At 45.0% G+C, this 27844-nt stretch overlaps 1 protein-coding gene across 3 annotated transcripts; it reads left to right on the forward strand.

Moving 5' to 3' along the window:
* The first annotated feature begins 101 nt into the window (after window positions 1-101).
* Window positions 102-27806, forward strand: SRD5A2 (steroid 5 alpha-reductase 2). 3 transcript variants are annotated; one of them, XM_042789824.1, is made up of 5 exons: window positions 102-554; window positions 22460-22623; window positions 24593-24694; window positions 25747-25897; window positions 27026-27806. In XM_042789824.1, exons 1-5 carry the CDS (start codon window positions 271-273, stop codon window positions 27207-27209), a joined length of 885 nt encoding a protein of 294 aa, XP_042645758.1. In that variant the 5' UTR covers window positions 102-270; the 3' UTR covers window positions 27210-27806. The 3 variants fall into 3 exon arrangements, with proteins under 3 accessions (XP_042645758.1, XP_042645759.1, XP_042645757.1); XM_042789825.1 differs by having other exon boundaries at window positions 127-554; window positions 26463-27135; XM_042789823.1 differs by having other exon boundaries at window positions 240-554; window positions 26564-27135.
* Window positions 27807-27844: the final 38 nt, after the last annotated feature.

Below are 27844 nucleotides of genomic sequence, written 5' to 3' on the forward strand. Positions count from 1 at the left end.
GCTGAGGCGCCTCGCCCGCGCCGGCGAAGGGGGGGGAAAGGCGGGGGGGGGGGGGGGGGGGCTGCGCCTTCTGACGAGCCCGGGCGATGGGAGGCAGCGCGGCGGGGCGGGGTGACCGCCGTGGCTCTAATAAAGCCGGGACCGACGGGCGGCCGAGGGCTGTTTGCCTCGCTGCCCGTCCGTGTGTCCCGTTCCCCCCACCCTCCCCCCCCGCCCTCCTTCCCCGTCCCCCCACCCCTTTTCCCCCGCCCCCCCCCCCCCCCCCCGAGCATGCAGTGCATCCCCAGCCTGGTGCTGGCCCTCAGCTCGCTGCTGGGCGCGCTGGCGCTGCTGCAGCTCTCGCTGTATCTCCGGGTGCCGTCCCGCTACGGGAAACACGAGGAGCGGCTGTGCGGGCCGCGGGGCCGGCTGCCGGCGCGCTGCGCCTGGTTCCTGCAGGAGCTGCCCTCCTTCCTGGTGCCCGCGCTGCTGCTGGCGCTGCGCAGCCCTCCCCGCCTCGAACCGCTCGGCTGCCGCCTCCTCTGCTGCCTCTTCTGCTGGCATTACTTCTACAGGTACCGCCGCCGCCGCGCAGGGCTGCCGCTGCTCCTTCCCACACACACCCCCCCCCGCGGTCCTCCTCCCCGCGACCGAGGAGCCTCGGTCCTCCTCCCCGCGACCAGCGCAGGGAAAAGATCAAAAAAAAAAAAAAAAGGAGGGAAGCGTCGGGAGTGGGAGCAGGAGCAGGTCTGGGGCGCAGCGCCGCTGTTTGGTCCCGCGAGGGAAGGGGTTGGCGAGTGGGAGGGCGAGGGAGCAGCTGGCCCGCGGCGCCGGGCTTCTTTGCTGGGAACGCAGGAGCCGGGCGGGCCGGCATCTCTTCCCCCGTCCTGGCCGCCGCGGGGCGGGGGGGAGCAGGTGGTACTGGGGTGCTTGAAGGAGGGGAGAGGATGTACGCTTCGGATTTTTATCTTAGGAAACAAAAAAAAAAAAAAAAAAAAGGTACGAGGTTTTCGCAATATTGTGTAAAAGAACGTGCGAGGTGCTTATTGCGGGCAGGGGAAGCGCAGCACGTGCGGCGCCGGCCGCCGGAGCGAGCCGCGGGCCCACGCGTGAGCGGAGCACGAAGGCAAAACCGCTACAGCAGGGAGAGAGCAAGGGCTGAACGAGCCGCGTTGCTGGGCGCCTGGCACAGGGGAAGACAAGGTCTCCGCAGGCTTTCTGTACCACAACACACAGGCTGGTTCTTTATGCTTGCCATTCCCACTTCACTACCAAAGTGCCAATTGATTTGCTTGTTCTTCTTTTTTATTTTTGCTCCCTTCCCCTTCCCCTTCCCCTTCCCCTTCCCCTTCCCCTTCCCCTTCCCCTTCCCTTTCCCCTTCCCTTTCCCCTTCCCTTTCCCCTTCCCTTTCCCCTTCCCTTTCCCCTTCCCCTTTCCCCTTCCCCTTTCCCCTTCCCCTTTCCTCTTCCCTTCCCTTCCCTTCCCCTTCCCTTCCCTTCCCTCTTACTGTGAGAAACTTTGTCATACCAGATGTCAGTGAATTCTGTAAGTTTAATTAATTATGTATTTACTAATCAGGAGCTGAGAGAAAATAGAGAGTTTTGACCCACTGTTGGTGATAACTTTGAAGAGACATAGGTCAACAGTTGTCACCTGGTGGGACTTGGTTCTGACAGATTGAGCCAAGTGTGTTTTATCTTCTGCTCCACTTCCATTTTCTGTGGAGTTCTTTCATGAGGAATTTGACTTTTGTTTCTCTGTTATGAAAAAACCTGGCTTTTCACAAGTGGCAAGTGCATGTGACAACATTACGCCATTACATTGTAAAGAGCTACATAACTTGTGAGGCAAAACTTTTCATGACTTGGTTTGCCACTTTTTAGCCCAGTGCCTATTTCTGTTTTTTAATTTGCTTCCTAGAAATAGGAAACATTCATGTAATAATTGATCAGAAATTATTAGTTGCAACTCAAGCAAAATCAGTATGTCAAAAACCCAGCAGCACTAACTCTACAGACAGTTTAGGGATAGGAACTCTAGGCTGTTGTAGGAAAATTTAAAACAGAGAATGGTTTAAAGTGCTAAAACACTATGTCAGATATACATTCATTATCACTAACATTGTTTTTTCTTTGCTGCACTGAGTCAGCCGGAGGACACTACGTATAACATATTTGGCTCCCAGAAAGCTAGATGTGTTAATTATGTATAGTCATAGTAAATTTGATGTAATGCATTCTGTTATTCTCAAAAATTTCTCATAATTTCAGAAACACAGACATCAACGAGTACCATTAGACAACTTAAAGAACTGTTACCCTACTGGTATGCACACATCTTTTGAGTCAGTGGCTTCTTTTTCAACTTTACTGCTAGATTTAGGCAGAAGCCCTGTGTTTTCATACATTTTCTTTCTCAAATAATTTGGGGGTCTTCTCATCTGTGGCTGGAGTATACTTTTTCCTTTGTAGAAATAAAATCCCTCTTTTTAATCAAGTCTGTATAACAAACAATTTTGTTTCTAATACTGCATGCTACTCCAGTTTTATTCTTACAGTGTTCAGCTTCTCATGCAAGCTACTCTGAGATTCTACTGAATCAATATTTGAAATGTTGTATTAAATATCAGTGCTCTATTGTTATGTGAAAGAGCAAGAAAAATCTCAAATGAGGAGTTTTTCTGGGTGTCACCTGATGCTATGGGGACCCGCAGGTTCTGTGAGGGATCCTTGCTAGAATGACCAGCGGCCACAGGGTTGTGGTTATAATCAGAGCTTTATTATTACATAAAAAAATTTTCACACTCAGCATAGTTTCTTGTTATCTACAGTTTCTAGCAGGTAGCATAGCTTATTGTTACACAGAGTTTTTAGCAATTACCATAGCTTACGATTAAACAGAATTTGTCTTAACTTGTGTAGCTTTCTTATTATCTAGAATTTTTATATACCTAGACTTTTTAGTCACCTGGACCCGCTGCAGATCGGGTCAAATCTTAATAATCAGCGTGTGATACAATAACTGTGATCTAGACTCAGGCGTTACCTAAAAGAACGTGAGTCACTCGGTCCTCGGAAGAAGCTGATGATGGTGGTGGAGGCGTCCCTGACTGCCGGGGGATCACGGGGTTGGCCCTCCAGCAGCAGTTCCCGTCTAAGCCCACTTGCAGCCGCCGGATTTTCTCACGTGCTGTCGCATTTCCCTGTTCCATAACGTGTGCCATCACATCCTGGCGGGCAAAGCGTCAGGGCAGTGTTGGAAAGGGGGGTAGAAAGAAGCTGAGGGGGTGTGTGTGAGATACACGATCAGTGTGCTTGCGTATTATGGCTGTTTGCCTTCTAAAATGGCATCGGTTATGCTAACCCTGTTACCAGGGGTCAGGAGCAGCAGGTACTGGTCACACTGAGTTAGAGCGTTTCATGGGCATTGATATTTGAAAAGAGGTTCTGTACTTTGCTGTAACAGCCAGACTTGATCAGGGTATTTTTTTTTCAATTTTTTATCTTTACTAGAAATAATGTAACAACAGTTTTAAAGCCTTGCGTGATTCAACTTGACTGCAAGTACAATGAGTAAAATACACAATTGATCAGTAATAAAATTCCGTTGACTTCATGGATGTAGCCCTCTGCAGTTTTTCTGACTTGAAAATTCTGAAGTGAATAAAGCTGTCCCACTTTTAATTATAAATATATTTTGTCAATCTGCTCCTACCTTTACTACCGATCATCTGACACCTGTATTTAAGCATTCCTTTATGTTTGTATGAAACAGGGAAAAATTTCTTTATATATTGTTGCATAATTTAGTGACTTCTTTCTCTCCACAGGGAGGCTTTTATCATTCCTAATTTTATCTTATCTGTTATACAAAACACGCAGAAGGGAAGTTTTGATTAGAGGTATGCTCAGCAGGAGAATGTAGTAAATAATGGAGAAACATAGATTTTGAAAGGACCGCTATGCTAGCTCTTCTGCCTTCCGATATGTTATGACCAGCTGTGCTGCCCCAGTAGCTTGTGCTTGGCTGAAGCATGTATTTTGGGGTAACTTCAAGTCTTGATCTGAAAACCCCAGAAGATGCAGAATCCGTTGTTTGCTATGGAGAATCCACTGTTTTCTTTGGTAGTGTTGCCTTCTGAACTATTTTTACTATCACTTAAACATCTTTAAAATGTCTTGCTTGAATTTGACTGGCCTTGATTTTCTCCCAGTGGTGCTGTTTCTCACTCTGTGCTAATTTAAAGCACTCCTTAGTATTCTTTAGTATTTTCTTCCCATGTTATCTCTTACACAGTAATCAGATCATCTTTTCAATCTGCTTGTTACAGAGCTGTCAAGTCCTCCATCTGCACCAGTGTGATCCAGATAATATAGCAGCACATGATCATATTTCTGATGAATTAGCTACCGCACATGATGTGGTGTTTATGGTAAATTTATGTTTTTATGGTGGATTTGTGCCAGCTACAAGGGAACAGACATTACCCGATCTGACACAGAATTAGAGTGGTGCAGACACGTGATAGCTGGTCAGGATAAAATTACCTTTTCATAAATTTAGGAACAGGTTTAAACCAGCAAAATTAATTTGTCCTGCTTTTGGACATGGTGTCAAGAAGCTGCAACATTTTTTGTCTGATCTGAGGTATCCTAAACCAGATTTATAATGTCACTGAACCACAGCTGGAGGCCCTCAATGCAAGACATTTTTTTCCCTCAGACCTCAGATAATTTCTGTGGCTTTTTTCCCTCCTCTCTTTTTCAATATCCATTTTAAAACGAAGCCATCGTTGTTGGATGTAGAATACAGTGCCAACATTCTAGAGGCATATCTGGAGACAACAACATCACCTTCCTGTTCCCATCTGCTACTCCCATGCTTACAGATCGGAAGAGTGCTTTTTGGTTTGGAGCCACACTAGGAAGCCTTGTGTTCCCAGGCTACTTTGAGCATGCTGGAGCTGGTGCAGCCACAATTGTAACCACAAGGTTACAAGGTACCATGCCTTAGGAATGGTTTGTGTTTGTATGGTTATATTTCTTTGATTTTTAAAGTAACTTTTCTGTATGGGCTTAGTGCTCGGTCATGCTGTCCTACCCACATTGATATTCACCGGTTGTCTGGAATTGGTGCCATGTGCCAGCTTTATCAGTGGTAATTTTGTCTTTATTGTCAGGCCGTTGAGGAATGTGCTGGAGTGTCGTAAGGACCACTCTGATCCTCTCCTGGAAACTCCCTGGATCCATGCTGACGGCTCCTCATGCACAAGGACTTTGTAGGATGTCTCTGCTTGCCCAGCAGAGCCCCGTGAGCCGGGTCTGGCAGGTGATGTGCTCCCGTCCAGCCCCACTGCTGCAAGAGAAAAGAGATGGCCATCTGGCTACCACCCGCTGCCCAAAGAGCCAACATCTCCCCCCACCCCAGCACAGTCCAATACAAAGATTTTCTGCCGGAGGGGATGCAAAAAGGAGGTGGATGGAGCCAGACCTCCCCCCTTCCCCGCCTTGGCCCAGGAGCAGCAGTCCTGCCGCCTTTGGCGATCCATGACAGCCGTTCCCTCTCCATCTTCCTCTGCCACCGCTAGGCAGCAGCCTCCCTCTTCCTATGGGTTCCAAGAAGCTTTCGTGAAGGGTTAAAGGCAGGCTGCTGCTGCTGCTGAGGGGAGGAAAGGGAAGGGAGGAACTCCCAGTCCCACCTCCTGCCTCTTGGTCTGCTGTCCTTAGCCAGCTCTTCATCTCTCGACGTGCACTTTATTACCACAGCATGGTGTGAATTTGATCAAATCCAAAGGCGCCGTGTTGCTGAGGCAATCATCCTGTAAAAATCTGAATTTATCACATCTGTTTGGGATAAGCTTATAGCTTTTTCACTTTCATAAGGTAGGACCTGTGATAGTAAGGCCTCCAAAACGGACGGGGTTGGGAGGCAGAGGAAAGGAGGAAGGAAGTGAGCAAAGCACTGAATGCCAAGTCTGTCATCTGTATGTGCAATCTCTCTGAGAAGCTGGCTGTGGGCTCAAAATGATGAGTGGCATAAGATGCATGTACAGGAACACTTCTTATGATAAATGACTTACGAAGTGTTTTGCTTTGAAAAGTAGTCTGTAATAGAGCCTTTCCTGCTAGAGGGGCTGTGCTGGTTAAGGAGCGCAGTGAGAATGCCAGCTGAAGCCCTCAAAAACCAAAGATGGGAAACAAAACATGAGATGATGAGAGGAAGTCATAGCAATCAAATTCCATATAAACCTTAATGCTGCATTTCTCTTAGAAGTGAGAAAGAGTGGTGAGGGAGCAGAGAAGATGCCACTGTGCACAGGGGCAGGGGGGCAAGGCCTCTTCTCACCGACCGACAGAGCTAATCCTGAATACGCTGGTGTAAAAGACAGGGTGCTGCATGTGCCCTCCACTCTGCTGCCTGTAGTAGCTGAGACATCAGCAATTTAAAGAGATGGTTCAGTTTCAAATAACCCTTTGAGTTGCATCTAGTTAATCATCATCTTCTCTTGCGACTTTGTTTCCATCAAAACCATAATCATCTTCTCTGTTAGCGTATATTAAAAAAAAAAAAAAATGCTGGTTTCATTTCTCAGGTGAAGCTGACAGACATTAAGTAGGCTGCTCTTTCGGACACAGCTGAGCTCCAAACCCCTTCAGATGTGGGTAACCCATTTGGTGTGCCTGTACTTGGTTTTCTACAAATGGGCGTCTTTCTAAAAGATCAGGGAAAGCAGCTTTTCGTCGCAAAAGAATGGGAACCGGGAGCTTTTGAAACAATATCCCTGTGTAAGTTTTTTACACTCATTTTGGCCAGTTCCTCTCTCTCCAAAACTAAGTTGGGGGGGAGAAAGAAAAAGGCTCTCCCTTGTCCCAGGCTCTGCAGAATGTGGCTCATGCAATCCCTTTTTAAGCCCACCTGCACTGCCCGGTTGGGCAGGCAGGTGCAGCATCGACCCGGAGATGCCGGTCATTTTTTCACGTAGGTGTGCCTACTTGTGATCAATGAGAGAAGCAGCTCAGGCCTCCAGAGAAATGGGAACGGATGCAGGCCCCAGATGAGTAAGTCAATTATAAATTAATTTGCTCAGAATTTGTAGAGGTATTTTGTGTTAGTTCATAAGGAGTTTTAGTTATGGTTTTTGAAACATGAAGTGAATAAACAGAGAGATTAGGTTAAGTTTGATGTGTATCTCTCTATTTCCAAGTGGTACTCTCCTTGCTAATAGTGTATATAATCAAACCCTATAATAACCACCAGATTCAATCCAGAGAGTTTTTTTTTTTTCCTCATAGAAATAGTTATTTTATCCTTTTGTCTTAGAAAGTCACCATCATTAAGGGTCTATAACTAAAGACATTTTTATTATTGGCTTATGAAGCCTTTATCATTAAGCTCCCAATACACAACATGCAGGTATTTGACAAGTAACAAATCCTGTTCTCTGTTTTGCTTCACCTTGCAGCTGTGCAGTAGACCCTAACCAGAGTCCTTTGGGCTTTAACCAGCTACACAGGAATACCTTTCTGTCCTCTCTCCTGCTGGTTGGACTTACCAGTAACTCTAGATCTGGCAGTGATATCCCTAACAGAGGCTGGCCATTCGCTCTGCCTCTCTCATGCGTTCCTTGCTCCCCAGTTGGCGAGTTTAACCTTTTGTCAACTCATCCCAGGGAGTTTCAGTAATGGTCATACCTAATTTCTTCAAAGAAAAAACCAAATCATTGCTATTTTTACCTTGGTTCCTCAAATTAATGTATGCATGATCAACAAAAATATCTCCTTGCATGCTTTGCCACAGAAGTGTAAAATGCTCGTGTACCCAGTGCTGGTATGGAGTTTGTTTCTTTGCAGTCTCCTCTAGCATTATTAAATACCTTCCTAATTATACTCTTAAAATAGAATACTAGCAGACTGCCTTCCTAACTGTTAGCACAAGTAATCCTATCTGTACATTCCCTTCTCCTTGGAAAGTGGGCTAACATTACAGAAACCTATAGTTTTTGCCCAGCCCAAAGTGTACCCACATGATTTATCCTTTTATCTCTTAGACTGGAAGAATTTCTTCCGATTTATCTTTCTTCAGTTCTCTTCAAGACAACATGCCTGTTAACAGTATGTTTCTATCTGATGTCAATTCATTTGTGCTATTTTGTCATTACCAGGCAGCTTTATAATCCTTTATGGCTTTTCAGGTATTCTATTTTTCAGGTATTCCAGGTTTTCTTCCCAGATAGGCATTATTGTGTGCCGTGCTCCTGCTCCTTATCATGCCCGCTGCTGCTACTATGCCACCTAGGCTGTAATTTCCTAATCTGGTTGTTCAAGAGATGTTGTATGCTGCACAGTATTACAGTTTATTACAGGTGACATATGCTGTCTCGCAGCCAGCCCGCTGGCCTGAGGTCCGTACACGGAATGTCTGTTCCTTCCTCCAGAAACAAAGGCAAGCACAGGACATGCAGAGCAGGTCACAGAAGTTTTTTTCTCTTCATTCCATCTCTGCCCCAGAGCAGAGCCATGGCTAAAGGGGCATCCATGTTTCCTCTGAAACTTCTGTGTCGCTCCTATTTGCCTGTCGCTGATAAATCAGCAAAAGCTTGGTGGGTGCTCAGTGCCAGCTGCTCTGCAGAGAGCTGTTCAGGTTGGAGTCCCAGGGCAGAGACCCGAAGTCCTGGACATGAGGTTGTCACCAAGGCACAAGCGGGCCCCTCTGATCTCACCTGTGTGAGGTTTGGGCACAGTGAGGGCATTACAACACTTGGTATCCTGGGAGTTTAAAGCCTTATTTATTGAAGATACATTCTAAGCACTGAGCTCCACTGATCTTTGATAAGACTGATGAGGATGTGAAGAACTGGATTTGCATTACCAGATTCCTGCTGTTGATACTGGAAATGTAGGGTTATAATGGGCTATACTAAGATAGAGAGAAAAAAGATTAAATTATATACCGGAGTTTCAGTAAATGTTGTTACTTAATAATGCTTTTACCAAACAAAGAACTTACTCGTTTTACTCATGGGATGGCAGTAGTATTTCCTTATTGGGGCTGCTCTCTTAAGTAGGAAATAAAAAGCAAGGGAAAAGCATTAAGGTTCATTCCATATGTGCAGTGGGAAATTTGTTATGGACCTTGCTCTTTCAAGGTCCACAAGTCCATTTTTTGGATTTCTCATCGTAAGAGAGGCAGCCATTATGGGAAGAGGTAGGACTTTTTTACTGGGCCAATAAATATAGTTTGACAAAAGGACAAATATCCACAAGCCCCTTTTTGTACTCAAAAGCTTATAAAATTAGGTAATTTCCCAGTTTTGGGGAACTCACTTAAGAATAAAAATTTATGAAATAACCTCCTAGTAGTATGATTATAAACAAATGTCCATCCTAGACACTGCACCTATTTCCCTTGGTCTTGGTATCGCCTTCAAAATTAAAGTAATTTTGGTCAGGAAGAATTATGACAAATAAATACTTCCAGACTATAAATCAGGGTAAGTTTTACACCTTGAAGTGTCCATCTCTCCCTCTAGATGTTGATTTGAACGTGGCGGGTGAATTGATCAGTAGGGTGATCCTTACCGAGTTTGGTCAAATAATTAAATGAATGTACATCTACACCCCTCTGAACATACAAGCTGTGTTAATCCTTGCTGACCAATCAGCTGACATTGTAATTATTTTTGCGATATCTCATATGTACAACACTAGGAATGAAATTATTTAGTAAAAAAAAATAATAATACTAAAACCGGGTTAAAATATTCAGCGCAGGAAGATGGGAAAAGTCAACTGATAAGAAGAAAAATATGTCTTTTTCTCAATAGATCCAAATTAATTTTAAGACTCAGCTAAACTTTATCTAGCTGTGAAGCTTTGAAACATCAATTGCTACCATATTAATACGTAAGGATGGGCAGAAAGTTTCGCCATTCCTAGAAAAAACACCTCAAAATGTTACCTGCAATAGCAATGAAAAAAGGCCACATTTGAAGGAGATTGGTTTTGACCTCCTCCTGCCTAATTATTCTTTATGAACATGTAATAGAGTAGCAGCACCCACAGTCAACTTTTGACATCTGTAAGATACCGTTTTGCTTATAATTCTGCTAGAGTTCACCAACTTAATCCAACGCTTTATGTGCTGGGAGACTGCCTCCCAGAAATGTCTTTGGAAAATGTCACTGTATCGAAGTTGTCTGCAAAGAGATGTGGTGTCTGCTAGAGAAAGAGGGTTTGCCTCACAGGGTTTTCCCGTTAAGGAACAGATCAGTTCTCCGGCGGGACTCTGCTGGAGCAGACCCTGGGGCGGAGTGATGACCTGCAGCATTTTGACGCGCTGGTGAGGATGGGCTGGGCGGCTTTCCTAAAAAGCCAAATCCCCTTGAGCTAGGACTTCACGTCATCGTTTGGTGTGGGGCAGGAGGGCTAAAGAGAGCTCTGAATAAGCTAGCTGGGCTACTCAAAGCAGTCTAGTCACATTGGCTTGGTCTCCTACTAGAGATGCACATGGAAATACCCCTGGACAGCGTGGTCCTAGCAGACCTTCCAGTGACTCCTGTCACACACCTGGGGCAGGACAGTGCATATGCATCTATAAAACTTTTGCCGCTGCTGAGAACAATGAAGGACAGGAAAAAAAGTTGCATTTAAATTTCGTTACTGAGATTTTTGTGTTTATTTGCTTCTCTTTAGAACCATTTTTTTTTTTTTTTAAAAAAAAAAAATCATTAAAGCATTCATGTTTTCAAACTTGGCCTGGGTTAAGGTTGCTAAAGCATAGATATGCGTCTCTGGCTGTTCCCGGAAAAGCAATTTAAACTTGGCAGAGTTGTTTCTGAGACATGCCTTTATATTTGTCCGAACATAAAGTTTGTCAGCTGACATCTTCAGAGTCTCCCTGTCCAGCCAAATATCGTCCAGGCTGGGACTGTAAGGGCAGAGCAGAACTTTTCAGACATTTCTGTCTGGTAGGGTACTCAACAGGGAAGAAGTGGTCTCCTAGCTGGAGGGCTGGCAGTATGGATTAGGAAAATACAAGTTGTCTTGAATGCAGAGAAAGAAAAAACACTGTGAGGCTTACAGTGAGGGCTAGAAGAGATGAAAAGGTCAGGTAAAAGGGAGTGGCACAGGAAGGGACAAGTAGAAGAATTGTTAAAAACAGCTAGGGCAGAAGGTGGGGCAGGAGTGAGAAGGAATGGAAGGGAGAAGGAGGTGATGTGAGAGGGTAGTATCTAGGTATCAAGAGACACTTTAATACTAACACTTTCTATGCATTAAGTGTTTCACTTACAACTTTCAGTGTTAGGAAAGCTTCTGTCACATTTTGAGAGGAGCAAAGATGACTGTGACTCAGAGTCAGCCCACGGTAGTGGTCTTCCTTAGGCAAAAAAGATGCTATTAAGTCTTCTGATCATTCCAATGTGAGCATAAACACAGGACTTGACCTGACCATTTCAAATTTTGTTCTCTGTGTGTGTGTGTATCACCATGGATGCCATGAGATTATATGGGTTCAGAAGAAATTTGGATTACTGCCTTTCCAGATGTAAGACATTTCAACCGATATTCTTCAAAATGTGAGCCTAAGGATTTATAGGTTATAATTTTCAGCTTTAACATTTTTGCCCATTTTAGAAAAAAATGTATGCAGTGTTTCTGGCCATTTTGGTTATGAAGAAGGCTTTCCCAACAGACAACAGGCCTAAACTGTTGCAGAGGTCTATTGCTGAATCTTAGAGTTTCTTAGAACATTTCTTTGCATAATAACAAATAAGAAAGAAGATGACCCCGTGATGCATTTCTGAACTCTGTGGACTGTGGTGAAACAGTCAAAAATCCTTCTACCATTACCCTGCTGCACGGTGAAAGAAGCACTCTCAGCAGAGGCAGGACTTAGAACTGGTTTTGACAGGAGCACCTGTAAAACAGAGCTGGAGAGAAACCGCTTTAGTTTACAACCTCAGTTTTCTCACGGGTTTGTTTTTATTTTATTTTTACAGCTACCCATAGCTTACAATCTCGAACGACTCCGTGTAGCAGAATAAACATTGCAAATGTGCCGAGCCTCGTGCGCTGAGGGTGTGAGACTTCTGCAGCTGGCTGTCACCTCATGCACCCCACTTCCTTAGGGGCGTATCGCAGTGCCCTGCGGCCCCAAAGCATCGCTCCTGCTCTGTGACACCCCCCCTGCCAGACACGGCTGCGTGGGCTGACGGTGAGCGTGCTGCCTCTGGTTCTGGACAGATGCTCGCAGACCCCCCCCCAAGGGTGGACATGCTCCCCAGCTAGAGACTGGCCCTGGAAACTCTCTGCCACCAGGTACCTGGCCTGCTCTTCCCTTGCACAGACCAACGGCACGGGCACTTGGGAGAGAGGAAAGTCAGGAGGTCTGCGCCTCCCCTCGTGTCCAGGAGTGCCCAGCGGTGCTCTGGAACAAACAGCCAGCTTCTGTTGCAGCAGCTGTGTAGATCAAGGCTGTTGTATGTCCCAGTTACACAAAAGAGTTTGCAGTTTGTTGAAACGTGACACTATGGAGGCAGTGCGAAGCCAACGGAATGTAGAATTAAATAGTATAGGAAGTGTGATGCATTTTCACATAGAGGTCGATATAAACCATGCAAATCCTGTGTCACTGCTGAGTCCCTTCCAGCTACACGATCCAGAAAAGCCGATGCAGAGGGAACAAAGACCTGTTAGGAAGCCCAAGAGGAGCAATCCTCTTGCTAAAGATACACAGTCGTAACTGCAAAGGGAGAGAGACAAAGGTGAAAGACCTACAGTGAAAGAGAGGCAGAGTGCAATGGTAGGGCAGTGAGAGGGACAACTAATTGGAGGAAAAGCACATGAAGAGCGATAAAGGAGGCAAGAATATGAAGAAGGAAGGACAAAGAAAGGACAAAGGAAGGCTGGAAGGGCAAAATGGAGTCAGAGCAAGGGTTTAGGCATGAAAGAGGAAAAGAAGGAATTACTAGAGTGGAAAAAGTCAGTTAAGAGTGTTTTAAAGACTGCTAGCAATGTGCCTTGCAACTCTAGTTGCAACTCTAGAGTCTTGTGTATGTTGGTCGAATAAAGTCTGACCAAGGTTTAGCTTTGGAGAGGGATAGCTTACCAGATGTTTGGCTTCCTTTGGTCATTTTTCATCCCTATGTGAACCACTTATGGAAAATAATTGCATTTTCTCTAATAAATGCGGTTGTAAGAGCACAGATTTGTGCATCCTTCGATTTTGTGCCATTTTTCATGTAGATGCATCCTTTTGTTCCGCCTACACTCTCAGCCTCAGTGAACTCTTTGAACTCTGTGCTCCAGTGAAGCAGTGAGCTTTTTGAAGTACATAGTGTAGTGTCTAGTTAAGTTACTCTGGCACACGTTTCATGCTTTTGGCAGACTCCCACAGTTTGGCAATTGGAACAAAGTGATCTGTCTTCATAAATATCAAGTGGTTATTTCTGGAGACGAAAAGAGTGAGATACCTTGCTGAAATACATGCTTTGGCTAGCTACGCCTTTGACACACCGCTGCTTAGATAAAACAACAGACAGTCTCATAACCTCGAAGTACTGCTGCCCTTTAGATACTAACAAGTAGTAGAGGTAATTATGAAGCACTGTGAGATCTGCACATTTGTTGTCACCACAATCCATTTAGTTGCGTTGACCCTTGTTGTGTCCTCTAATCCTCATACAAGTATAAATCTGGACCAAGTTTAGTTAGGGTTTCAGCTGAGATAACTAGCCTGGCATTGAGTTCAGTCTGCAGCCTGAGCAAAAGGTTTTGCTTGTGCTCGTTTTTTTGCTTAGCTGATTCCAGATCTTGTCCCTGTGCCTCAGATTCTTGTCAGAGCCTCTCTCGCGCCAAGACAGCTCCAAGTTCGCACTCCCAGACACTTGCTGGCCACATATAGTCCTCAAATTTTCTTCTCATTCATGATGGGCTTTTGTCTGGCCTGTCCTTAACAACTGCCATTGATGGAGGTTCCTCCAACCCTTCAGCTAGTATGTTCCAGTGCATCTCTGTCCTTCCCTAATGCCAAAGCTGCATTTTCTATACAGCTGTTCTGGCCTCTTACTTCTTACCATGTTCCTGGTAGATAAGGAGAATGATTTACTTCTTTCTTCTTTGAAGCAACTCTTTATACAGTTGTACATTATTATAATGTTTTCTACAGGTTTTCTCTTAGTTAGCCTAAACAACCCTGAGTCCTTCAGTTTTTCTGCATGTTGCATTTCCTACACTACAGTTGTTTTTTTCTGGGCTGCTTCCACTTTGTCCTTGTTTTTTATGAAGTGCAGGGTTCAGCTGGACACAGTATAATTTAAGTTCCTATTAACACCACGCAAAGAGGAATAATTACTTCAGGTGTCTCCAACAGCACTCCCGTTCCCACATTACATTTTGACATTCTCCTTTTTCATAACAGCCTGGCATCATTCGCTCATGCTCAGTTTGCTACCTACCAGCACTTCCTCTACTATCCAGCCTCTTCCCCAGCTTGTCTTTTACATTTGGTCAGTCTTACCCTTGTGTAGTATTTTGCCATTGTCTTTATTGAATCAAATCTACTGTATAAAAACGATGAAACCAATATTTCAAGATTATTGTAAACTCTAGCCCTCACTTGTGGTGTGCTCAGCATCTCCCAGAGTTGTGCCAACCGCAAACATCAGGACTGTTATTTTTTTAACCCAGAGGCATATCATTAATGAAAAAACCACCCTGAGTAGCACCAGAAAAGTCTTTTGCAGAACCTCTCTCAAAATATCCTTCTAGTTTGATGGTGAGCAGTTGTTGACTATGCCTTGATATCATTTATCAATCAATTTTGCACCCATTTAAAATAACATCCTCTAAACGATGACACCCCACGTTACTTGTAAGACTGACATGTGAGACAGTGTAAAAAATCTTACTCGGGTCAAGACATGGGTCAAGATCTTCTGCTGCCACCATCTCTCTCCTATAATATATCCAATATTTGTCAACTCCTTAACTCAACAAGCCTGTTTGAAGAAAACAAGATTACCCCAGTTAAACATAGAAATGAGTCCTGCCTCCTGCTGGTGTAGGTATATAGCACTCCCAGCCAAGTAGGCTGTCACAAGTATTATTGTTTTGCTTTTTAGACAAAAGGTCAATCGTACCATTCATCCTGGACTCAACTTGGTTGAGTCGTGTCTGAAGACAAACCGGGGCTCTGCGTGGGATGGTACTGGTTTCAGCGGGGATCTGTACAGAGGACGTATTTCCTTTGCTCTGTTAGCTTCACTTGCTTTCTTTGGCTGGGAAAGAACAAAATGTTTTAAAAACAAATCCTCATCTTTCCAATGAATTTGCCCAGTTTGGCAGGTGGTGGTGAGAAAGATATTAACTGCTGGTTCTCGGCCCTTGCTTCAGTCGCCTTTGGTTATGGGCATTCAGTCAGTTTTTCCCAATGTTTATTTCAGCTCTCATTCACATCTCCTTTCCACATCACAAACAAAAAGAAAGGAATAAGTGGTTAGCTAATAACAAATATAAATAAAATAGTATTTTGTAATTAGGGGTATTTAAAACCTATTTGGTGCTTATACACCAAAATGGAAACATTTACGAAACAAATATGCTAGTTTATGACTTAGCTGATACGGCTTGTAAATGCAGCAAACCCAACGCTTCTGTTCTGAGTTTCCCTTTAGAAAATGCATAATAATTGAGGTATAGGGTTTTGTTCCTATACGGGCTAAAGCCAGTAGAAAAGATCAGTGCTTTTCACGTTTCAATGCCTTTTTTACCAGTGGCAGGGAGGAATTCTCCTTTGTTGGTTCTAACTCTGTGCTGGTAATTACTGGAAGATACCAGATTTTTCCAGTGACAGTTTCAGAAATAATAATTGAAGAAGAAGAGGAGTAAGGAAGTAATTTGTAAACAGACTTGCAAAACATTTTTGAAACCTGCCTGCTGTTGTAATGAATTTAGAAGAGCAAAAATTTTTGCCTTGGAGCCAAGCCTACACAGTTCTTCTATGCTAATTAAAACCAAATACCCATTCTTAGGTCCTGTCCCTTCCCTTTTCCTTCCTTTTTTCAACCACTTGTATTTTATTAAGTGTAGCGCATCAAATAATTCCTGTATGTCATGTGAAGAGGACTCAGTTTCATCCCTGAACTGTATTTGTCCTTCTTACTTTGCTAACTCTATAGCATGCCTAAAATCTGTAGCAACCAGTGAGGCACTACTGACTAGTGTTGGATGATTAGAGTGACTGATTTTAGGTGTTTGTAGTGTTGGGACTAAGCATTATGTAGCTCAGATTCTTTAAATTTATCCAAGATCAAATACATCATGTTCTTTTTCAGCAATGATTGACAATAATATAGAAGCAGCATTTTATTTTTAGCCATTCACATCAGATACATGTGCTTTTGCAAATATTTGTCTATTTTTTCCTATAATCCCACTTTATTCAAATGCAGTTGTAGGCAACTGAGTTTTAACGACCCAGCACCAAAGATTCATCCTGAAGTCTAACCGTGTGTGGCCAGAAGTCAAGTGCCATTTCTGATTCCATTTGACTGTCAGTCTTCGATGAAGTTGGCTTCCGCAAGTGCTGTCATTCACGGTGCCAGCCTTCCCGGGGTAGTATCACTTTGTAGCTTTGCTTGTAAATGCTGGTGTGAAGCTTATCTATTCTAGGGAGTTTATCATTTTTAACTCATGCAGTTTGTGTGTAATGTTAGATGAGTTGTGAGACATTATGAAACCCTGAAGTTACCGTGCAGCATTAGAGCAGAGGTCCTTCACAGTCAGCGCGCCGTCTTGGCAGAAAGAAGCCAAGATCAGATCTTTCAAAAGAAAGTGCAGTAAATGGTGGTTAGTTGCCCAGGGCAGCTACTGCCTTCTGCCTCTCTTAAATGAAATACACTTTATCCTCTGAAACATGAAAATGAGTATGCCTTCCAAACCTTTAGACTTTTTCTTCTCTTTATTAAAGGGCCTGCCTGCGTCCGTGACCAGTGGTTATCTCCCTTCTTCTCGCAGTCCTACCAAGCTTGTTGCTTCTATGTTATTTCTAGATTACGTCTAAGAGATATTTCTGTTCGTTGCATTCAAACTTACTTCCTTTCAGCGTCATGAAAAGTCTTGGTCACAGCTATACAGATCTCCCCAATAAATGATGTTCTAATATGGTATGCTATTTTTTATCTCTAATATTTCTCATCTCTAGTCCAAATTCAGCAGCCCCAATGGTTCAGTATGGCAGTCTCTTCCACTCCTCTTCTTCTTTTGCCACTGAATCCTTCTACATTTCTGCTGTCTTTGCCTTAAATCAGTGCTACCCAGACTTTCTGCTCTCCATTGCCCTTCTTCTCAAGAACTCTGCCTACCCAAGCATGGTGCCATCTGCCTCAGGGTTTCCTCAGTCCTTCTCCCATCCCTTGATCAGATGCATGCCTGCATCTCTTCCCCAGGAAAGTTGAGCCTGCTCCTGCCAGAAATCTTCATCCAACCCTGAACCTGCTACTAAGAGAACACAAAGAGTGTCCCTACGAACAGGCTTCAGGTTGGATGAATTTCATAAGTAAGCCACAAACAGGCCAAGCATTGTAGACTGAGCACATTTTTTTAGACACAAGACTCAGAAATGGTCCTGACATGACAGGTTTACTATTGTTTTATACAGCTGAATTGCAAACTTTTCGGTAAAATATATATATATATATATATATATATCTTCCTTGTTCCTTATATTATAGTTATCAAATGTTTGCCCAAGGGCCTTTGGAGGAACATGGAAGTAGGATCTTCTGCATGTGCTTTGGAAAGTCATAGCTAGATCTGTAAATCTCTGAGATTAAAATAAAAAGGGAGTTCTCTTGCTCCCACCGCAGTCACTAGACAACGATTTAAGATGAATTTACAAACAGGGCTTTGGGCCAGCAGGTGATTTCAGTTACCCGATGGTTCCACACAGTCTCAGTGGGGCAGGAATTGGGCACGGGACGTGCCCCCCGCCCCGGCGAGGAAGAGGTGCCCTGCAGCTGGCCGTCACCCCCGGGGGCACACACAGCCCCTGCTCACCCTGGGGGGGCTGGCTAGCTCCTGAATTTGCAGCCTCCCTTGCCTTAGGAGATGAGATACACCTGCAAAGCTGCAGTCAGGAGATCTGCCCTCTCTCCTGTACCTGCAGTGGGTACTGCCAGAGGCTTGACGGCCGGTCCGGCACGCCCGCCGGCCGGCGTTGCTGGCGTGGGTGTGTGTGTGTGACCTGGGTTGTAGCCCAGATTTTGTTCCTGGAGATGTGCCAGAGCGTATCTTCACTGTGCACACCTTAGCAAAAGGGACACGGTCCACCCCACGCAGTACAAGTGGCTGCTAGTAACTTACTTGCTCTCCTTGTTTAAATATTCCTGGCTTGTCGAGCTTTTTAGGCTGCTGCAGAGTCCATAAGAATAAGTGGTGAAGGGCAAAGCATCTGGGGGTAGGATGTTTGAGGAGAGGAATATGAGAGGTGAGGAGGCTCTACCCCAGTTTGTGACACCAGGGCATCTGTAGGCATCACGATGAGGCAGAGTTAAAATGCTTCGTTTCACTTTTGAACGTATTTTGGGGTGTTTTGTTTTGTTTACCCTTTGAACTGAGAACAAGATTGCCTACAGCTTGGAACTGACATTTTAACGGTTACATTTGTTTTAAACCTAGTCTGGGATAATGGAAAACTTCTGAATTGGGCACAGGAAAATTAGGTGCCAGATTGTGCCCTGGTGTTACCTATACATGGACAATAAACTTGACAGTCTTCTCCTATAAGTACTCAATGGGAATCAGTGTAACAGCTCAAAAATAGTGAAAGTTTAAAATTACTTCAGGGTGCAATCCACAAATATGATTAGTCAGCAATACCGGCCTGAAAGAAAAAGGTCAAATTTGTCATTGATCTAAATCCAAAAGGCCAGTTTTTGTTCTGTTATTCTAAAATGGTGGCCTTTGGTCTCCCCTTGATTTTCACACTGCAAAATCATTCCAGCAGAGACGCAGACTTCTCCATGGAATATTTAAACCTACTGAATGTCCCTGCTTTATGTCAGTTGCTTTTTCAAAACCCATCAGGAGTAGTTTGTGCACCCTCAGCTAGCTATGTAGTACAAGCTGACAAGTGCTGCATTAAAACAAAGACTTAGGGCATTGTTTGGCTACCAGGAACCAGACCTGGCCTCTGGATTTACAGCCCCGAGCAGATGATTTCCTTGAAGAAGTTGTTGCACAACAACAATTCGTGGGTTAATTCCTGACTTGGATTTTCAAAACTGCTATAAGAGAGGATTTCAGCAATGCCAGGGTTTCACTCCCTTAACGAAACCAAAATAGCTGATGCCTCCTGGCTCCCCTGCCCTTGTACTTACACTTTGCAAGCTGGTTCTTTATGTCCTGCATCCACTGCATCCCATGGTAGATAGGCAGGTTTACGGCTGATTTTTGCCTCCCTGTTACTGCAGGACAAGTCACCCTTCAAGGGCCTGGAACCTTCACCCTGCAACAGCAGCACTGGAAAGCACCACAGCAACAGTCATCTTTGCTGGGAGCTGAGAAATGCCAGCTCGTGCTAGAAACTTCTGTTTGCACCAGCTGTAAAAATGAAGAGACTCTCAAACATAACCAGAGGATAAAACAGTGCATATCCCACTCTAATCTGCTGTATAAATTCCCCTCCTAAATCCACTTTGTGTTGTTTGATATAATTCTCTCTTCTATACGACTTTTTCCGAGTTTCCATTTGCAAGTTTCCCACTTTTTCTTATAGCTGTTCGGGTCCGGTTTGTCAATATTACTTCAACAGGCAGGTCAGATTGCTGAAGCTGGCCTCACCTAATCGTAACTCCAGCATTCCATTTCCAAAGGGCTGAATTAGTGATTATTGGTAACGTTACTCCAAAGAGCTTTCCTTTCCATACCGTAATAAATATGACACATGTGATACCACTGTCTGACAAATATTTTCCATACCTCTTCGGTTTCACTGTATTTAGAAATATTTAGAACTTCTGCATCACATCTGTCTTAATTGCTGGGAATCTGGCTTACCTTGCTTTGGAAAGCAGTGAATACCTTAACATGTTGTTGCTTGTACTCTGCTTACTCACTTTCAAACACACTCAGTATGATTTAATCTAGATTTATAATATTATGACATTTTATGCCTCAGCTTGCTTAAATTGATATTGGCAACCTGGGATGTGGATTACTTATCAACAGTGCTTATATACTGGTATGACGAGCACCATCCAAAGCCCAAGAGGGCGAAAGAAAGAAATTAAGAGTGTAGATTTTACCACATACAGAACTTAATCAGCCAGGTAAGAAGATACCTAATGAATATGAATATAACTTTTCCATTTCGCTCTCCCAAGGATGATATGGATTGTCAAGAGGGATACACCCACCTGCATCAAATATATGTGAAAACTGAAACTATGCAAGCACAAATTATTTGCTCCTACACATGTTAATGCTAGAGTTAGCATAGCTTTTGTCTGAGGAGGCCCTAGGTGCTGGAGCTGCCTGGAAATCTGGTGTTTAGCATATTAAACAGGTTTTTAGCTCTTCTTATTTTAAAGAAAAGTTTGAAAACCTGGATGGGGGGCAGGCACTGGAGGCCAGACAGCTCCCCCAGGAAGCCAACAGCATTGCTCTGCCTCTGTGTTGAGTTGTCCAAGCAGATCAGGACAGAGCTGCTGCGTGTCGGAGATGAGCGGAGATCTCCGAGTGGGGTGGGAGAGGCTGGGAAAGGGGATTATACCTCAGGGTGTATATGCAGGGGATGAGAGAGGGGTCTCAGCACCGCCGCCAATTCCACCTGCCAGCACGGGCTCAGGTGTCGGTCCTTCTAGTGGGATCAGAAATGCCTTCTTGTCGTGGTTTGAGCCTGGTCAGCAGCCAACCACCACACAGCATCTCTCTCTCCCTTCTCTTCCGGCAATGAGAAGGGACAGAGAGCCAGGCTTGGGGTTCGAGATAGGACTGGGATGGGGAAAAAATCCCCCTTTATGGTCACGAGCAAGAGGCACACTCGTTAGGGGAGGAAAAAAAGAACATACATTTATTACAGACACTAACAACACCTAACAGAGTAGGGCAGTGAGAAGCATTGCCACATCTTGAGAACACCTTCCCTCCACCCCTCCCTTCTTCCCGGGCTCAGCTCTGCTCCCCATATCTCTACCTCCTCCTCCAGGGGCGCAGGGGCAGGGAATGGGGGGTGCAGTCAGTGCTGCCACTTCCTTCATCTTCAGTGGGGGGAGCTGCTGGAACTTCTTCCCCCTGCTCCATCGTGGTCCCCCTGTCACAGGAGACAGTCCTCCACAAACTTTCTCTAACATGAGTCCCTCCCACGGGCCGCAGCGTTCCCCACACTGCTCCATCATGGGTCACTAACTTCCTCCAACTGGATTCCCTCCCACGGCTGCAGCCCTTCCCGAGCTGCTCCGGCGTGGGACTCCCCCGCATGCTGCAATCCTCGCAGCGCTGAATTACAGCAGCAGGGGCTGCTGCTTCCCACGAGGCCCTGGCCTTCTTTGAGCACAGCACCTTGATTATTCCGAGCAGGAGCCATAGGCCATAAATCAGTGTCTGCTCCACCGTAGATCTCCATGGGTGGCAGGGGGGGCCGCCCTGCCATCTCCACACAGGATACAGGGGGGTCTCTGCTCTGGCACACCTCCCCCCTCCTTTCTTCCTCCGTTCCTCCACTGCCCTTGGTGTTCACGCAGCTGCAGCGACTCCTCCTCACCAGTCCCACTGCCCGTCACCACGTCCCTTCTTAAATACGTTCTCGCAGAGGCGCAGCTGATGGGCTCGGTTTTCAAACAGAGGTGGAGCTGATGTGGAGCTGGGGGAGCTTCGAGAAGCTTCTCACAGGGGGCCGCCCCGATAGCCCCCTCCCCTGCCACCAAAAAACTCCACCACTCACTCAACCCAGGACACTTCTCCATCACAAAGCTCCTGCACAGTGCTTGTGGCATAGCAGTGCTCGTTTAGAGGATCAGTATTGGAACTGGTCCTGCTCTAAAACACTTTGGGTTGAGCATCAGCGTGTCTGTGTGCCTCCACAGCACCCTTTGCTTGGCCCTCTGCAGCACTACAGCAAAAGGGCGGCCAAGGTCTTAAACCAAAAACGCTGTTTGTGGACACGAGTTCCTCGTTTTGCCAGCAAGGGAGAAGGAAGGCGGAGAGACGTTCCTGAGGTGGCAGTGACTTTGGAGGAGATTTCTAGCTTCCCACCTTGTGTTCAGTCCTGAAAGACCAGAAAAATGTGGCTATCTGCAGTGTTTCTTGTTCCCATTACCTGCTGATCTTAGTTGGTTACGGTTGTTTTCCATTTTTTTTTAGATTTATTGACCTTTTTTGTATTTCATGTTTTGCTGAAGCTTTTTTCCAACAGCAGAGAAATTGCAAATACAATGTTATCATGAGTAATGTGCTGACTTTGTTTTCTTATCCACCTTAGGACATTTATTTACCCCTTCTTCACTAGAGGCAGACCTTTCCCACTGCAATTGCTTTTCTTTGGCACATTATTTTGTGTCTATAACGGCTTCCTCCAGGGGTACTACCTGATTTACTGCGCTGAATATCCGAATGATTGGTGCACCGACATCAGATTTACATCAGGTAATTACAGCTGCAGGATTCCCAAGATCTAATCTCCAAGCAATTTGTAAGGTGTTTGAATTATGTGCTAATCTTCACCGCACATGTGAGTCAAATCAGTTGCGATGGAAATCTGCATAAAACCTGCCTGCTAGCCCAGATAAAACAAATAAATGTGCAGTGACTTTTTTTTTTTTTTTTTTCACTAGGCAGCCACCTTTGAAGGCGTATGATGTTATATGTTAATCTCAAATCACCAGCCTTGTTTAACTGACACCACTCTAGAGCCTCTTGCTGCTACGGGCTGTGGAGATGCAATCTATCTCAGGCCTGGGCTGAGTGGGGACGTGCCCTTGCTCAGCCACAAGTGTCCCGCCAGCAGAAGCTGTGTGCAAGTGCAAACTGTGTCTCTCTCTTCCCTGCCAGGGAGCTTTGCACTTGATGTAGCTATTTTGACCGAGAGAGAAAAGAAGGGCAAAATCCCAGCATAAATGAGGCTTTAGAGGCAAAGGGGTCTTTCCTCTTGCGTAGGGCACATGAGAAGATTAGGGATCATGCATGGTCTAGTTGTACGTTAATATGGTTCCTTTATATTCTGTAACTTAATAGCCTAGCTGAATTTTACTCTGTGAAATCCCTGAGAGAATAACCGAGCAAGAGCAGCTAGGTGGCATTACGCATTTGGTGCCGCACAGAGGATGTTTTTAACCGCACACATAGAAATGAAGATTAACCTGGAGATCTGAAGAAACGTTTTGGATATGACAAGTACACAATAACCAATGTACTTTCTGTACACTGTTTCAGACTGTGGATGCAAGTAAGGGTTTTCAGACAGCATCACATATTAAAAGTCCTGGACATCGTTTAGTAAGAGCTCCCGTACCCAACGAAGAAAATGCCACATCACATAATTTGCATGATAAATAACATATATGTTCAATGAAAAAAAAAAAAAATGGAAATCAGCATTAGTGGTACTTTAAACATTAAATAAAAAACAAACAGTATATTCTTCCTCTACAGACTCTTAGCAACTCTCTGTTGCTACTGGAAGTGTTGCGGTTTTATCAGCACTCAGCCTTTTTTCTATACTTCGTGGCACACGCCACCTCTATTTCTTACCTTGCTTCCCAATCTTTTTCAGAGGTGGTTTTCTCAGTGTCTTAACATGGCACGACATGTAGGGCACGTCACCTGCAGAGCTCCTCAACCAAATGCCTCGAGCTCTTCGGCTAAGCGGAGCGTGGCCAGTGAATCGTTCTGGCCAGAAGCCGTCAGCATCCTTCCACGCGCGTGCCCGGAGCTTTGTCCAAGCAGCCCCGCTGGCGATGGGCTGAGCTGTGCTGAGCTGTAGGTTCCCTTCCCAGCTCCGTTGCTGCGCTGGAGAAGTTGATGTTCCCATTGCTCCTCTTGCCCCAGCTGTAAAACGAGAGTCGTGGCACCTGCCTGCAGCTCAGCCGATACTCCCTAGTAACATCCACAGCCGTGGCTGGCTGCCCTTAGCCAGCAGCGTCCCTTGGTGTTCCTGTCAGTTGATCCCTCCTTGATGTTCAACAAATGGTGACTTTGGCCAGCTGGCAAGTTCAGCTTTTTGGTGTTTTATTTTGTTTTGTTTTGTTTTGGTTTGGTTTTTTCCCACACCGGCTGAAAGTGCTTCGGTCTCATTAACAAAACAGTGTGCTCAGCATGGGCATCCCTCTGCCCCGCGTTGCTCTCCACGCTGAAGCCATACAGCGCGGGGGATCCCAGGGGACTCTGGTCCCACAACTGGCACAGAGATACGGGGCTATCTGTCACCAGTCACCTCTGCTTCTCCTGCTCAGTAGCCTTCTCAGCAGCAGAGCATCTTTTGGCTTAAAAAAGATTCCACCCACCTCACTATTAGGTCTCCTGCCTGCCTGCTCCAAAGATAAACCTCACATACGTGCTTGAGCAGGGATAACTAGGCAGAGCTGCCTTTCCAATGCATTCCTTGTTTGTTTCTTAGGTCTCCTCTTATTTTTGCTGGGAATGGGAATCAACATTCACAGTGATCTCCTGCTGCGCCAGCTCAGGAAACCCGGGGAAGTCACTTACAAGATTCCTCAAGGTATATTCTTATCCCTTACCTCCTTGGGGAAAGCAGGGCAGCAGGACAGATAACGTTTTTGGATGGAATTCACAGCAAAAAAAGGGACAGTGATAGCAGAGATGCCAGTATTGCACAGGCACTCGGTCCAGGTGCCCTCTGAGCTGCAGGGACTAGTGTGAGCTGGCTGCACACAATCCGTGAGAAGCAACGAGAGTGTCTGGAGCACAGGAGCTGTGAGGAGAGGTTTTAGGAGATGGACGGGGTAATTTAGAGAAGTGGGACATAGGAAGAGGATTTTAGCCTTGTAAGGGGCATCTGCAGAGAAGGAAATATTCTTCTCCATGCCCAGGAAGAAGAAGTAGTGGACTTCTTCTACTGCAAAAGGGAGAGTCCAAGTGTTAACTTCAGGGGGAAAAAAAATAACACCAAGGATGCAAGGTGCAGAATTTCCTTTCCGTCTCCTTCAAGGTGGGGCTTGATGAGGAAGAGTGGCCGTGAGGCAGAGTGCTGAAGTAGGAAATGTCTAGCTCTGGAGAGCAATATGGATGAGGACCTGGGAATTTCCTGGGTTTGGTGTCAACTCCTTCTGCTGGCTTGTTACGGATGCTAATATCTCTCCCCCAGAGTTTCTCACCTCCAATACTTACCTGCCTCCTGTGGATGTTGTGGTTAGCTAAGATGCAAAACTGAGATCCAGATTTTGCGTTTCCCAAAGGTCATGGAGTTGCAAAATATTTTTTAGAGCCTGAAGAGAATTAACTACTGTTAATAATTTTAGTTTAAATCTAATAATGGTCTTTCTTAAGTCCTTTTCCAAAGGAAAATAAATGATTGTGAAAGTGCTGAAAACCTCGGGGTTAGAATCACCTTTGGTTCCTGTACTTGTACAAGAGTCTTGTACAAGATCCCCCTTTGGCACGGCTCCCATGGCTTCAGGTCAGTGGGTTTAGGTTGCTGTTAATGGGCTCTGAATAAGAAAGGTAGAATATTCTGCTGCTGACTTTATGGGAAAGAACTTCCCATATGCAGAAGATGACTGTAAAAATCACATGTTTTGTCTGCCAATGCAGGGGGACTGTTCACCTACGTGTCTGGAGCCAACTACTTTGGAGAAATTGTGGAATGGTTTGGTTTTGCCATAGCAACCTGGTCCCTACCAGCCTTCGCCTTTGCCTTTTTCACGCTTTGCTGCATCGGGCCACGTGCTTATCACCATCACAGGTATCAGACCGTTTCCTGCCATACGCTGCTGCGCGCTCTTGGAGTGCCGTTTGTGAAATGCCAGGGAGGGGCAGAGGAGCAGGGCCAAAATTCAAGAAAAAACTGGAATTTAATACTATGTACAAGAAGTGTATCAGCTTATCTGTGACCGGGTGAAAGTAAGGCAGTCAGCTGGAGCCCACGTTCAGTCAAGGGGGCCTGATAGTCATTTCATCCGACATGAGTTACATTACTGCTTCTGCTGCGTTAAAACCCCTTTAAATGTGAACCTTTCCTCAGGGTTCCCTTGCAGCCTCTGCAGCCCTTTGGCGTAGATGTGGTCCCCTGCTCTGAATTCCTGAAGTCTCTCCTTTAGATCTGTCAGAACCTTGACAGTATTATTGGCGTTCACTTAATTCAGCAACCTGGGGTAAATAGTTTCGGAATGCTCCTTTGCAGAGTAACACAACAGAGGTTGCAAAGCAAGGCAGTTTGGAGGAGTTTTAAAGTTCCTCAGCTGAGCTGTATTGAAACTGCAGTTTTCTTGTGTGTATGCAGGTTCACTCTCTTGCTTATTTTCTTTCAGGTACTATCTCAAGACATTTACGGACTATCCAAAATCAAGGAAAGCCTTGATTCCTTTTGTTTTTTAATGATTGAAATATGGACTCTGTTTTGTTTTTACAGGGCTTTTTTCTACTCCTAGTTTTAATGTTAGGTCTGACTATAAGCAATTGTAAAATTGGCAACCTGGGGTTGTAACGGACAAGAAGGTAATTTGGAGCTGAGTTTCTTGGTTTTAATTGCAGGGGAAATTGCGGGTAGTTGCGGGCAGAGGGACTCCCCAAACAACACGTTTGCTTGTCAGTGGAGTTCCACCTCTGGAAAACAGATGTATAACTGCACTGACATCAGAGAAAAAGCACTGGCTAAAAACTGATGCAGAAAAGTAGAAAGTAAGCCCACGACTTCCAAGGAAGTCTTCAGCAGCCACTCCAATTTATAGCACTTCTGCAGCTGCTTCTTCCTGCCCCCATGCCGTAGCACGCGTGCCCTCGCTCTGCCGGCGCTGCCCTAGGTGTTGCACACACTTTGCTAGGGTCTCGTTTGCTAGGAAAATAACTCAGCCCGTTGTTTTTCATCGAAAAGCCAGCTTAGCTCCCAGAACCGTAACGCAACAGGAGGATCCTTGTGCCGACGCAAGGCTGGGAGCAGCACGCCGCGGCACGGAGGCGATGCGAAGTACACTGAGATGGAAGTGTCTGAATCTGGCGTTCACAAGCACCATGTCTGTGTTCCTTCCTTAAGCAACACTCTCCTCACTGTCAGATGATTAATCTTCAACCATCAGTTTGGTTTTTTTTTTTTTTTAAATGTACTTGGTGAAAGCAATCGCAGCTCCATTCGGATTTTCTTTTTTTTTTTTTTTTTTTTTCGTGCAAATCCAGAGCTCTTTCCAGAATAAAAATTTTTCCACTCGAAACCACTGAATTGTTGTTCATAAAAAGACTTGAGATGGTGATGTATGACAAAATTTACAGCAAATAAAAAGCTCCGTTTCGAAGAAAATATTCTCTAACACTGGCAGTACATTTTGTCTACGGAGAACATTTTCAGATACTCATATTAGGAAACGATGCGGAGATATTACTGAATTTTCACAAAAACACAGGATGTCTCTTCTTAATTTCAGAATATAGCCAGGAATTTTCCCCAAAACATCATGAATCCCAATAAGAAAAGATGTCCCCGTGGATGCTGATAGTTTTAGTTACCCTTCAGAGCATAAAATCTGCTAAGAATCATGCTGAGTAGCTGAAAAGAAAAAGACCAGGCCGCACCCCCTAAACATACTACCTGCTGCTGGAGTAACCTGACTGACTGTGCCCTATTTTCTCCAAAACACAATAAAATCTACGTGAAGTACCGAGCCGTGCTAGCCTGTAATTTCCCGTTTGCAGAAATGTG

This window comes from Tyto alba, unplaced genomic scaffold, assembly GCF_018691265.1.
Source record: "Tyto alba isolate M040663 unplaced genomic scaffold, T.alba_DEE_v4.0 Super-Scaffold_16, whole genome shotgun sequence".
NCBI lineage: Eukaryota > Metazoa > Chordata > Aves > Strigiformes > Tytonidae > Tyto > Tyto alba.